Source organism: Globicephala melas, chromosome 6 (assembly GCF_963455315.2).
Source record: "Globicephala melas chromosome 6, mGloMel1.2, whole genome shotgun sequence".
Lineage (NCBI taxonomy): Eukaryota > Metazoa > Chordata > Mammalia > Artiodactyla > Delphinidae > Globicephala > Globicephala melas.
Genome location: NC_083319.1, coordinates 67,899,871 through 67,913,665, shown reverse-complemented (window position 1 = coordinate 67,913,665; position 13,795 = coordinate 67,899,871). Strand labels below are relative to the sequence as shown.

The following is a 13,795-nucleotide window of genomic DNA, read 5'->3' as shown; positions in this document are numbered from 1 at the left end:
ACCTGGACAGACGGTCTACTCTTCTCGTTTGGCCCTCCTTAACTCTTGCTGAGGTTGGTCCCATACTGGGCCAGCTTCTGGGAGTGAAGGTAAAAGGGTTGCCAGAGAAACAAGGCATCATTTATTTACACATTCATTTTGCTGAGTTATATTCCAAATACAAAAACAAAATAGCAAAAAAAAAATAGAAACCTCCTTGGCTATACAAATGTTACCAAGAGTATGCCTTTTGAAGGAAAAAGCAGATTCCATTTTGCTTTTAATCATTTATGACTATCATCTGACACTTTACCTATCAAATCCTTAGAGCAATTAAACCAAACAAGGCCAATTCTTCAGCTTCTCAGTGATCACATAATTAGGAAGTCCGGGAGGCCAGACTAATTCATTTATAAAAATGAATCCTCTTTACTAATTCACAATAATCATAAAGTAAGTCTGGGAGGCTAGACTAATTCATTTATAAAAATGAATTTTCCTCTTACACCTCTTCCCTTGGGTTCTTTGTTTTGCAATGAGGAGTAAGTCGCCCACTTGGTGATGCATTAGTCTGGATGTTTTATTTTAGCCTCTCACTGCGTAGAAAAATACTGTTTCTGACTGAGGTTGTTACACCAGCAGTTAATTCTGTCCAATTCTTAAGAGGAAAAACAAATCATTTGAATGGTAACAGTGTACACACATATATCATCCTTTGACACATGAGCAATATATTTTGGGGGGATGTTCAGGGTTAGAAAAGCACTTGGATCCATGTAACGTGGCTTCTCAGCATCTTTTGACCTCGCCTGAACTGTACTTTACTTATTCCTTTATGTCACATGAACTCTCAAAGCCCACCTTTCCCATGAAATGTACTTATTTTTATTTTTAGAAAGGCTTCTGTCGGCTATCTGAACTTTCACAGGCTCCAATTTGTCCAGTTTGTCTTTTTGGAATGATTTCATTTATAATCCAATTGCCAAAAGATAATGCATGCTACCTAAATTGGCTTCTTAGGCATGTGTGTGGGAGGGAAGAGAGAGCAGAACATGATAGATGGCTTTGGAGGAACCTAGGAAAAATCATAGCAGAGGAGATCAGAAATGCTCAAGGGACCAACTGAAGTGAAGTCTTTCAGTGAAAGTGAATTTTGCAGAAAAAGCTAACATATCCTCTCCTACCCCTTCCCTGGTTAATAGTCTATAATTTTCTGCTTGTAATTTACAGGTCTACATCTAAACAGCACTACATGGTAATAAAAAAAAAAGATGTGGCTGTGTACTGCTGGCTTGCCATGACTGAAGATCAATTCTTGCACAAACTCTGGTGGGACCATGCTACCATTTGTTCTTTGGGGTTACGATTACCCTTCAATCTTGAATTCCAAAAGCTATCTTCAGGACGTTAGGGTCTTGCATTATCTTTACGACATGGGATGCTTAACTAGATCACATGGTTGTCTTCAAATGCCACAGGGTTAAGGCTGTTTGGAGTTTCTGTGTTCCCCTGAATTGATAAAGTAATGGAGCCTAAGAGTAGGAATTAAAAGAGAAAGAATGAAGGAGAGGGAGGGAAGGTTGAAAAGAAGAAGAAAAAAGAAAGAGGTGAGGCAAGGAAAACATTGAGAATGACTGGAGAGGAAGAAGAGAGAGAATGAGAAATAATATTCACAAATCATAAACATGTGCTTAACTCATGAACACCCTATTGGAAACATTAATTTTGTATCTTTCAGGATGACTGGCTGGAGGTAATTACCACAGACGTCTCTGCTGTCTCCTAGGCAACCAAAAGATAAACAGAAGCATTCAAAATACCATATTATGATAGAGGATTAAGATTTGTATTTCTAAATCTTAATCTTTTCTGGAAACAAAAAATAAATAATAATGATGTATATGTATAACTGATTCACTTTGTTACAAAGCAGAAACTAACACACCATTGTAAAGCAATTATACTCTAATAAAGATGTAATAAATAAATAAATAAATAAATAATAATGACTAAAATTCCCCATACCCAAAGGACAACAGTGGAGTTTACTTACACAAGTGGTCAGGTCCTTTTAAGACAAGGCGAATATGTCTGCTTCCATAGGGAATAGCAACAACTGTGTCGTCCACTAGAGAGAAATGAAGCAGAGTCTTAAAGCACATAATTTTATACAAAATTACTGATTATCTCCTATATAAATGCACTGATATACATACACTCCCAAACAATAATCTTTTAAAAAAGTGTTTACAATGTGAACACCAATATGTGGGAATCAAAATTTCCACTTTCTTCAAAATAAAATATACTGAAAAAGCTGGTCACTGGCTAACTCATGGGGGATCTGGCCTTCGAAAAAATACATGAATTTTGATACATTAAAAATGAATTTGTTGGGCTTCCCTGGTGGCGCAGTGGTTGAGAGTCTGCCTGCTGATGCAGGGGACATGGGTTCGTGCCCTGGTCCGGGACGATCCCACATGCCGCGGAGAGGCTAGGCCCATGAGCCATGGCCGCTGAGCCTGCGCGTCCGGAGCCTGTGCTCCGCAATGGGAGAGGCCACAATAGTGAGAGGACCACATACCACAAAAAAAAAAAAAAAAAAAAAAAGAATTTGAAAGTGTTCATTTCTGATTTTAAAACCCGATCTTAAATCCTCAGATTTCTCTAGACTGGAGCAATTGTGTAGAATTACAAAAAGAAAATAACTTTTAATGCTCAAAGAAGGACTTTATTATAACAAAATCTGGATATCGCTCTAGCAAAGTAACTGTCTTGGATGAGCAGGACAGTTAAGAATAGAAGACAACCTCTGGCCCTGCCAAGACCGCGTCCTGCCTGATTTCAGATACTCAGACTCCAACTTCACTTTCATCTATGTTGGTGGACCCAAAAGATGGGCATGTCTCAAATATTTGAGGAGGACTTTCAAGATGGTGGAGGAGTAAGATGTATAGAGATCACCTTCCTCCCGACAAATACATCAAAAATACATCTACATGTGGAACAACTCCTACAGAACACCTACTGAATGTGAGCAGAAGACCTCAGACTTCCCAAAAGGGTCTTGGTGCTCCGACCAGGTGTCAGCTCTGAGCCTCTGAGGTGGGAGAGCTGAGTTCAGGACACTGGACCACCAGAGACCTCCCAGCCCCATGTAATATCAATCAGTGAGAGCTCTCCCAGAGATCTCTGTCTCAATGCTAAGACCCAGCTCCACTCAATGACCAGCAAGCTCCAGTGCTGGACACCCCATGCCAAACAACTAGCAAGACAGGAACACAACCACACCCATTAGCAGAGAGGCTGCCTAAAATCATACTAAGTTCACAGACACCCCAAAACACACCACCGGACACGGTCCTGCCCATCAGAAAGACAAGATCCAGCCTCATTCACCAGAACACAGGCACCAGTCCCCTCCACCAGGAAGCCTACACAACCCACTGAACCAACCTTACCCACTGGGGGCAGACACCCAAAACAACGGGAATTACGAACCTGCAGCCTGTGAAAAGGAGACTCCAAACACAGTAAGTTGAGCAAACTAAGAAGACAGAGAAATACACAGCAGATGAAGGAGCAAAGTAAAAACCCACGACAGCAAACAAATGAAAAGGAAATAGTCAGTCTACCTGAAAGAGAATTCAGAGTAATGATAGTAAAGATGATTCAAAATCTTGGAAACAGAATGGAGAAAATACAAGAAATGTTTAACAAGGACCTAGAAGAACTAAAGAGCAAACAAACAATGATGAACAACACAGTAAATGAAATTAAAAATTCTCTAGAAGGAATCAAGAGCAGAATAACTAAGGCAGAAGAACTAATAAGTGACCTGGAAGATAAAGAGTAGAAATAACAACCACAGAGCAGAATAAAGAAAAAACAATGAAAAGACTTGAGGGTAGTCTCAGAGACCTCTGGGACAACATTAAACATACCAACATTCGAATTATAGGGGTCCTAGAGAAGAAGTGAAAAAGAAAGGGTCAGAGAAAATATTTGAAGAGATTATAGTTGAAAACTTCCCTAACACGGGAAAGGAAATAGCCAATCAAGTCCAGGAAGCACAGAGTCCCATACAGGATAAATCCAAGGAGAAACACGCCAAGACACATATTAATCAAACTATCAAAAATTAAATACAAAGAAAAAATATTAAAAGCAGCAAGGGAAAAGCAACAAATAACATACAAGGGAATCTTAAGGGGATTCAGCTTAACAGCTGATCATTCAGCAAAAACTCTGCAAGCCAGAAGGGAGTGGAAGGACGTAGTAAAAGTGCTGAAAGGGAAGAACCTACAACCAAGGTTACTCTACCCAGCGAGGATCTCATTCAGATTCGACAGAGAAATTAAAACCTTTACAGACAAGAAAAGCTCAGAGAATTCAGCACCACCAAACCAGCTTTACAACAAATGCTCAATGAACTTCTCTAGGCAGGAAACACAGGAGTGGGAAAAGACCTACAATACAAACCCAAACAAATAGGAAAATGGTAATAGGAACATGTCGATAATTACCTTAAATGTAAATGGATTAAATGCTCCAACCAAAAGACACAGACTGGCTGAATAGATATAAAAACAAGACCTGTATATATGCTGTCTACAAGAGACCCACTGCAGACCCAGGGACACATGCAGACTGAAAGTGAGGGGATGGAAAAAGATATAAATGGAAAATGAAAGAACACTGGAGCAGCAATTCCCATATCAAACAAAATAGACTTTAAAATAAAGACTATTACAAGAGACAAAGAAGGGCATGACATAATGATCAAGGGAACAACCCAAGAAGAAGATATAACGATTGTAAATATTTATGCACTCAACATAGGAGCACCTCAATGCATAAGGCAAATGCTAACAGCCACAAAAGGGGAAATCGACAGTAACACAATCAGAGTAGGGTACTTTAACACCTCACTTTCACCAATCGACAGATCATCAATGAAAATAAATAAGGAAACACAAGCTTTAAATGATACATTAAACAAGATGGACTTAATTGATGTTTACAGGACATTCCATCCAAAAACAGCAGAATACACTACCTTCTTAAATGCTCATGGAACATTCTCCAGGATAGATCATATCTTGGGTCACAAATTAAGCCTCAGTAAATTTAAGAAAATTGAAATCATATCAAGTATCTTTTCTGACCACAATGCTATGAGGCTAGACATCAATTACAGGAAAAAAAATCTGTAAAAAATACAAACACATGGAGGCTAAACAATATGCTACTAAATAACCAAGAGACCACTGAAGAAATCAAAGTGGAAATCAAAAAATACCTAGAAACAAATGACAATGAAAACATGATGACGAAAAACCTAAGGGAGGAAGCAAAAGCAGTTCTAAGAGGGAAGTTTATAGCTATACAAGCCTACCTCAAGAAACAAGAAAAATCTGAAACAAACAACCTAAACTTACACCTAAAGCAATTAGAGAAAGAGCAGCAAAAAAACTCCAAAGTTAGCAGAAGGAAAGAAAACAAAAAAATCAGATCAGAAGTAAATGAAAAAGAAATGAAGGAAATCATAGCAAAGACCAATAAAACTAAAAGCTGGTTCTTTTTTATTTATTTATTTATTTTGCGGTATGCGGGCCTCTCACTGTTGTGGCCTCTCCCGTTGCGGAGCACAGGCTCCGGACGCACAGGCTCAGCGGCCATGGCTCATGGGCCCAGCTGCTCCACAGCACGTGGGGCTTCCCGGACCGGGGCACAAACCCGCGTCCCCTGCATTGGCAGGCGGACTCTCAATCACTGTGCCACCAGGGAAACCCTAAAAGCTGGTTCTTTGAGAAGATAAACAAAATTGATAAACAATTAGCCAGACCCATCAAGAAAAAAGAGTGAAGACTCAAATCCATAGAATTAGAAACGGAAAAGGAGAAGTAACAACTGACACTGCAGAAATAGAAAGGATCATGAGAGATTACTACAAGCAACTCTATGCCAATAAAATGGACAACCTGGAAGAAATGGATAAATTCTTAGGAAAGCACAACCTTCTGAGACTGAACCAGGAAGAAACAGTAAATATAAACAGACCAATCACAAGCACTGAAATTGAAACTGTGATTAAAAATCTTCCAACAAACAAAAGTCCAGGACCAGATGGCTTCACAGGCAAATTCTATCAAACTTTTAGAGAAGAGCTAACACCTATCCTTCTCAAACTCTTCCAAAATATAGCAGAGGGAGGAACACTCTCAAACTCATTTTACGAGGCCACCATTACCCTAATACCAAAACCAGACAAAGATGTCACAAAAAAGGAAAACTACAGGCCAATATCACTGATAAACATAGATGCAAAAATCCTCAACAAAATACTAGCAAACAGAATCCAACAGCACATTAAAAGGATCATACACCATGATCAAGTGGGGTTTATCCCAGGAATGCAAGGATTCTTCAACATACTCAAATCAATTAATGTGATACACCATATTAACAAATTGAAGGATAAAAACCACATGATAATCTCAATAGATGCAGAAAAAGCTTTTGACAAAATTCAACACCAACTTATGATAAAAACCCTCCAGAAAGCAGACATAGAGGGAACTTACCTCAACATAACAAAGGCCATATATGACAAACCCACAGCCAACATCATTCTCAATGGAAAAACTGAAACCATTTGCACTAAGATCAGGAACAAAACAAGGGTGCCCACTCTCAGCACTATTATTCAACATGGTTTTGGAAGTTTTAGCCACAGCAATCAGAGAAGAAAAAGAAATAAAAGGAATACAAGTCAGAAAAAAAGAAGTAAACCTGTCACTGTTTGCAGATGACATGACACTATACAGAGAGAATCCTAAAGATGCTACCAGAAAACTACTAGAGCTAATCAATGAATTTGGTAGAGTAGCAGGATACAAAATTAATGCACAGAAATCTTTTGCATTCCTATACACGGATGACGAAAAATCTGGAAGAGAAATTAAACATTCCCATTTACCATTGCAACAAAAAAATAAAATACCCAGGAATAAACCTACCTAAGGACACAAAAGACCTGTATGCAGAAAACTATAAGACACTGATGAAAGAAATGAAAGATGATACAAACAGATGGAGAGATATACCACGTCCTTGGATTGGAAAAATCAACATTATGAAAATGACTATACTACCCAAAGCAATCTACAGATTCAATGCCATACCTATCAAACTACCACTGGCATTTTTCACAGAACTAGAACAAAAAGTTTCACAATCTGTATGGAAACACAAAAGACCCCGAAGAGTCAAAGCAATGTTGAGAAAGAAAAACAGAACTGGAGGAATCAGGCTCCCAGACTTCAGACTATACTACAGAGCTACAGTAATCAAGACAGTATGGTACTGGAACAAGAACACAAATATAGATCAATGGAACAGGATAGAAAGTCAGAGATAAACCCACGCACATATGATCACCTTATCTTTAATAAAGGAGGAAGAATACACAATGGATAAAAGACAGCTCTTCAATTGTGGTGCTGTGAAAACTGGACAGCTAGATGTAAAAGAATGAGATTAGAACACTCCCTAACACCATACACAAAAATAAACTCAAAATGGATTAAAGACCTAAATGTAAGGCCAGACACTATAAAACTCTTAGAGGAAAACACAGGCAGAACACTCTATGACATAAATCACAGCAAGATCCTTTCTGACCCACCTCCTAGAGAAATGGAAAAAAAACAAAAATAAACAAATGGGACCTAATGAAACTTAAAAGCTTTGGCACAGCAAAGGAAACCATAAACAAGATGAAAAGACAACCCTCAGAATGGAAGAAAATATTTGCAAATGAAGCAACTGACAAAGGATTAATCTCCAAAATATACAAGCAGCTCATGCAGCTCAATATAAAAAAAAAAACAACAAAACCCAATCCAAAAATGGGCAGAAGACCTAAATAGACATTTCTCCAAAGATATAGAAATTGCCAACAAACACATGAAAGGATGCTCAATATCACTAATCATTAGAGAAATGCAAATCAAAACTGCAGTGAGGTATCACCTCACACCAGTCAGAATGGCCATCATCAAAAAATCTACACACAATAAATGCTGGAGAGGGTGTGGAGAAAAGGGAACCCTCTTGCACTGTTGGTGGGAATGTAAATTGATACAGCCACTATGGAGAATAGTATGGAGGTTCCTTAAAAAACTAAAAATAGAACGACCATACGACCCAGCAATCCCACTACTGGGCATATACCCTGAGAAAACCATAATTTAAAAAGAGTCATATACCACAATATTCACTGCAGCTCTATTTACAATAGCCAGGACATGGAAACAACCTAAGTGTTCATCGACAGATGAATGGATAAAGAAGATGTGGCACATATATACAATGGAATGTTACTCAGCCATAAAAAGAAACGAAATTGAGTTATTTATAGTGAGGTGGATGGACCTAGAGTGTGTCATACAAAGTGAAGTACGTCAGAAAGAAACAAATACTGTATGCTAACACATATATATGGAATCTAAGAAAAAGAAAAAGGTTGGGAAGAACCTAGGGGCAGGACAGGAATAAAGCCACAGACGTAGAGAATGGACTAGAGGACATGGGGAGGGGGAAGGGTAAGCTGGGATGAAGTGACAGAGTGGCATGGACATATATACACTACCAAATGTAAAATAGATAGCTAGTGGGAAGCAGCCACATAGCACAGGGAGAGCAGCCTGGTGCTTTCTGACCACCTAGAGGGGTGGGATAGTAAGAATGGGAGGGAGACGCAAGAGGGAGGGGATATGGGGATATATGTATACGTATAGCTGATTCACTTTGTTATACAGCAGAAACTAACACAACATTTTAAAGCAATTATTCTCCAATAAAGATGTTAAAAAAAAAAAAAGAGAATATATTTGTATTTTTTAAACTTTCTAGGCCAGAAATCATGCATTCCAGTTCTTTAATATACTTTACACCAGTGGTCCTGAACCTTCTGGGCACCAAGGACTGGTTTCATGGAAGAAAATTTTTCCATGGCCGGGCACTGGGAGGGGAGAAAGGTTTAAGCGGTAATGCGAGCGATGGGGAGTGGCAGATGAAGCTTCGCTCGTTCACCTGCAGCTCACCTCTTGCTGTGCGGCCCGGTTCCTAACAGGCCTTGCACCGGTACCAGTCCGCGGCCCAGTGGTTGGGGGCCCCTGCTTTACACTATCTACATCTAATACTATATATAGTGAATGTCCCATAAATGGTTATTAACATTCCCCTGACACTCCCTCTTTATTTCGAAAATTAAAAAAAAATTGACTGATATAGAGATTATTTTAAAAATTATTTAATTTTCATCCTACTTGAAAACTTAGCCATAATTCAGTGGAAGCAGTCCTCAATTCCACATCTGTTAAAAAATTAGAGGTGTATTACACACATCCCAAACACATCACAGGCATTTTTATTTAGAACTCTACTTGTGACAATAATACCTTATATTTACATGGCACTGAAGAGTTTCACTTCTCCTACAATATACTATTTATTCCTTCACCCCAAACCTGTAACATGGGCGAAGAGGATGCTACCATCCCGATTTTAGGATGAAGAAATCAAGCCTCTGAGAAGTATAATGAGTAACCCAAGGTCAAAGAACAGGGGGGTATTCCAGAAGACGAGGGAAAGCCAGTTATTTTTAAACTCACCAGCATATTCAGAAGCTCTGTGGAATTCTGTTTCACGTATATCTTTCTAATATTATACATTACCATCCTATCACTGGAAGAATTTCATTTAAATAAAGGAATCCCCAAAGCTAGCCAATTTCTCTGAATCTTAACATACTGTCTTTAGGAGAACTTAATTTCAATAAAGGAATTTCAAAAGTTCCTTAACTTCTCTGATCCTTAGTTTCTCTGTAAAACAGGGAAAGCAACACCTACTTTATAATGTTGTTGTGAACAGATATAGGTATGGCTATAGATATGTATACCATATGTAGATGTACAGCATGGAACACAGTATTTTGTAAATATCATTTTATCTCTCTATTCCAAGTCTCTTTAAGGATAGGAACTGAAACACCGTTTATTTTTTAAACGCTCCAAGACCCCTAGCACATAGCCAGCTGAATGAGAAATTAGAATCATATGCTCTCAATTCCTTCCCTAAAAGGTTACACTTATCAAGTTTTCTACAATGTTGAATATGCTATACACACTACAACATTTTAGCTGTTTTTAATGTCAGGCATTGTTAAAGAAAAGGTTGAATTTCGGATAGCTAAGTGTTTGTGGCATAGAAGAACATAATACGTAAGGGGAATATAGAAAAGGAACAACAAATGTTCAGACTGGGCTCACAGAGCTTTAAATGCCTTGTATAAAGACATGGGTTTTTAAGTTTACAAAAGCAATTCAAAGCTGTTAAGACAATGGGATTTCTAGAAATAGAAAGTCTTTGTTGATCCACAGGTCAAGTAAAGTGCAAGTAGAAGGAAAGCTTTCTGTTTGGCTCTGCAGCGCTCAGCAGCGGGCTTCTGACCCCCACATGGCGCAGGCAGCCTCCCTCTTGTTCTGCTGAGAAGTGACTCACATTCCACAAGCAGGGGCATTAACGCAAGCTTTTGGCTGACACAGTCGCCTTTGTATACTCCCCGAGGAAGATGGGGAGGAACCTACAAGGTTGTTGAGGGAAGAGGGTAGGATGGAGAGAGCAGGCCAGGCAAGCATGGAATATTTGCAGATGCCTCTGCACTTGCCAAGTCAAAGAGAAATACAGAGAACTTAGGCTGGTGCCAACCTGAACAGTCAGCAGTACACGGCACCAGACGTAGGAAGAGTCACAGCCTATTCTTCTGTGGTTCTATAAAGGGCTAATAGACAACTGGCAGGTCATCAGGCAAGCAGCAAATTCATTATTTTATTCCACAGATATTTTTTGAGTGTCTCCTAGTGTCAGGCTTCACACTAAGTACCACATAATCAGCGACAAAGAAGACAAAGCATCAGCCCTACAAGATGGTTCCTGAAATAGGGACCTGAGATAAAATATGCAGGGAAATACCACACACTATACCCCAATCATGGAAATTCCAAAGCACATTAATTACTATCTTAAGATCCCTGAAACAAAGAAATCCATTTCACTCTATTTAACTGTGTTCCCAATGTGTTTACCCAGGGAAACATTTTCTTACGTATCATCTTTTCACACCAGCTGATACGTCTCAGAATATACTTTAAGATATCGTGCTCTTCATTTGCCAAACAGAAAGAGAGGAAAAAATATATATTTTTATTTGCTGCATGTTGATAAAAAGCCAGTCTTTGAGCTGTAGATTTATTAATAATTGTCTCATTTGATGATAAATTCTCAATGATTAGAGATGGGTTGGAAGATTCTTCTACTTGCCATTTAATACAGTACTGTGCACAGAGAGGTGTTTAAGACATTGGAAAAGAGGGTATGGAAAAAAGGGAACCCTCCTACACTGCTGGTGGGAATGTAAATTAGTGTAGCCACTATGGAGAACAGTATGGAGGTTCCTTAAAAAACTAAAAATAGAGCTACCATATGATCCAGCAATCCCACTCCTGGGCATATATATGGAGAAAACCATAATTCAAAAAGATACATGCACCCCAATGTTCACTGCAGCACTATTTACAGTAGCCAAGACATGGAAACAACTTAAATGCCCATCGACAGAGGAATGGATAAAGACGATTCCAGTATACAATGGACTATTACACAGCCATAAACAAGAATGAAATAATGCCATTTGTAGCAATATGGATGAAACTAGAGATTATCATATTAAGCGAAGTAAGTCAGACAAATATCATGTGATACCACTTATATGTGGTATCTAAAAAAATGATACAAATGAACTTATTTACAAAACAGAAATAGACTCACAGACATAGAAAACAAACTTATGGTTACCAAAGGGGGTAAGGGGGGTCGGAGGTGGGGAACAGATAAATTAGGAGTTTGGGATTAACATATATACATTACTATATATAAAATAAACAACAAGGACCTACTGTATAGCACAGGGAACTATATTCAGTATCTTGTAATAACTTATAATGGAAAAGAATCTGCAGAAGAATATGTGTATATGTGTAACTGAATCACTTTGCTGTATGCCTGAAACTAAGACAACATTGTAAATTAACTATACTTCAATTTAAAAAATGGTTAAAAATAGACACTGGAGAATGTTTGAGAGGGCTGGTTTCATCACCTGCCTTCTCAATGATTAATTTAGTTGGTATGGCTGGCAAGGCAGGTGGCTACATTCTCTCTCACCGTATTGTGCATTCCTTGGGTAACCTTCCAATAAAGGCACACTGCACTATGTTCAAATGAATCTGCTCTAATCTATTCTGGCTTTCTTGACAGAACCATGATGCCAATCATCAAAATATATTTAAAGGTTATTAATCAACAATTCTGAAAGACCTGCTTCAGAAATTAGATAACCTCTTTCTCAGTTAAATGGACAAACTTTCCATGGGAATCATAAATTCTGTCATTTCACATATATGGGATACAAAAGCTCTTTCTCAAGAACACTGTACTCAAGGATTGTACCTAAAAGATTTCCTTAAAACATCTACAGGTGTATATACATTCCACAACTTTCTATAAACATTTTAGATTTGGTGGGTTTTTTTTTGACAAGGGGATGGGATGCTCTTTGATTTTACTTTTCTTCAATTTTTTATACAGTCCAGTCTATTAATTTTTTTAATGGATTTTTTTTGACTTGAATAATATATATATGTATTTTAATACAGCAGGTTCTTATCAGTCATCAATTTTATATACATCAGTGTATATATGTCAATCCTAATTGCCCAATTCATCACACCACCACCACCACCCCACGCCCCTTTCCCCCCAGGGTGTCCATACGTTTGTTCTCTATATCTGTGTCTCAATTTCTGCCCTGCAAACCGGTTCATCTGTACCATTTTTCTAGGTTCCACATTGATGTGTTAATATACGATATTTGTTTTTCTCTTTCTGACTTACTTCACTCTGTATGACAGTCTCTAGATCCATCCACGTCTCAACAAATGACTCAATTTCCTTCCTTTATATGGTTGAGTAGTATTCCACTGTACATATGTACCACATCTTCTTTATCCATTTGTCTGTCAATGGGCATTTAGCTTGCTTCCATGACCTTGCTATTGTAAAGAGTGCTGCAATGAACACTGGGGTGCATGTGCCTTTTTTTTTTTTGCAGTACACGGTCCCCTCACTGCTGTGGCCTCTCCCATTGCAGAGCACAGGGTCCAGACGCACAGGCTCAGCAGCCATGGCTAACGGGCCCAGCCGCTCCGCGGCATGTGGGATCTTCCCGGACTGGGGCACGAACCCGTGTCCCCTGCATCGGCAGGCAGACTCTCAACCACTGCACCACCAGGGAAGCCCCATGTGCCTTTTTGAATTATGGTTTTCTCTGCGTATATGCCCAGTAGTGGGATTGCTGGATCATATGGTAATGCTATTTTTAGATTTTTAAGGAACCTCCATACTGTTCTCCATAGTGGCTGTATCAATTTAAATTCCCACCAACAGTGCGAGAGGATTCCCTTTTTTCCACACCCTCTCCAGCATTAGTTGTTTGTAGATTTTCTGATGATACCCATTCTAACTGGTGTGAGGTGATACCTCACTGTAGTTTTGATTTGCATTTCTCTAATAATTAGTGATGTTGAGCAGCATTTCATGTGCTTCTTGGCCATCTGTATATCTTCTTTGGAGAAATGTATGTTTAGGACTTCTGCCCATTTTTGGATTGTTTTTTTTTTTAATATTGAGC

The 13,795-nt window shown here is 38.7% G+C and overlaps 1 protein-coding gene across 2 annotated transcripts in view; it reads right to left on the bottom strand.

The window, feature by feature from the left end:
• ADAMTSL1 (ADAMTS like 1) overlaps positions 1-13,795 on the bottom strand; it is a 1,021,102-nt gene that overhangs the window by 293,981 nt on the left and 713,326 nt on the right. For both annotated transcript variants that reach the window (XM_060300968.1, XM_030840590.2), the window contains one exon: positions 2,033-2,107. In XM_060300968.1, coding sequence (XP_060156951.1) covers positions 2,033-2,107 — 75 coding nt within the window. The remainder of the gene's footprint in view (positions 1-2,032; positions 2,108-13,795) is intronic.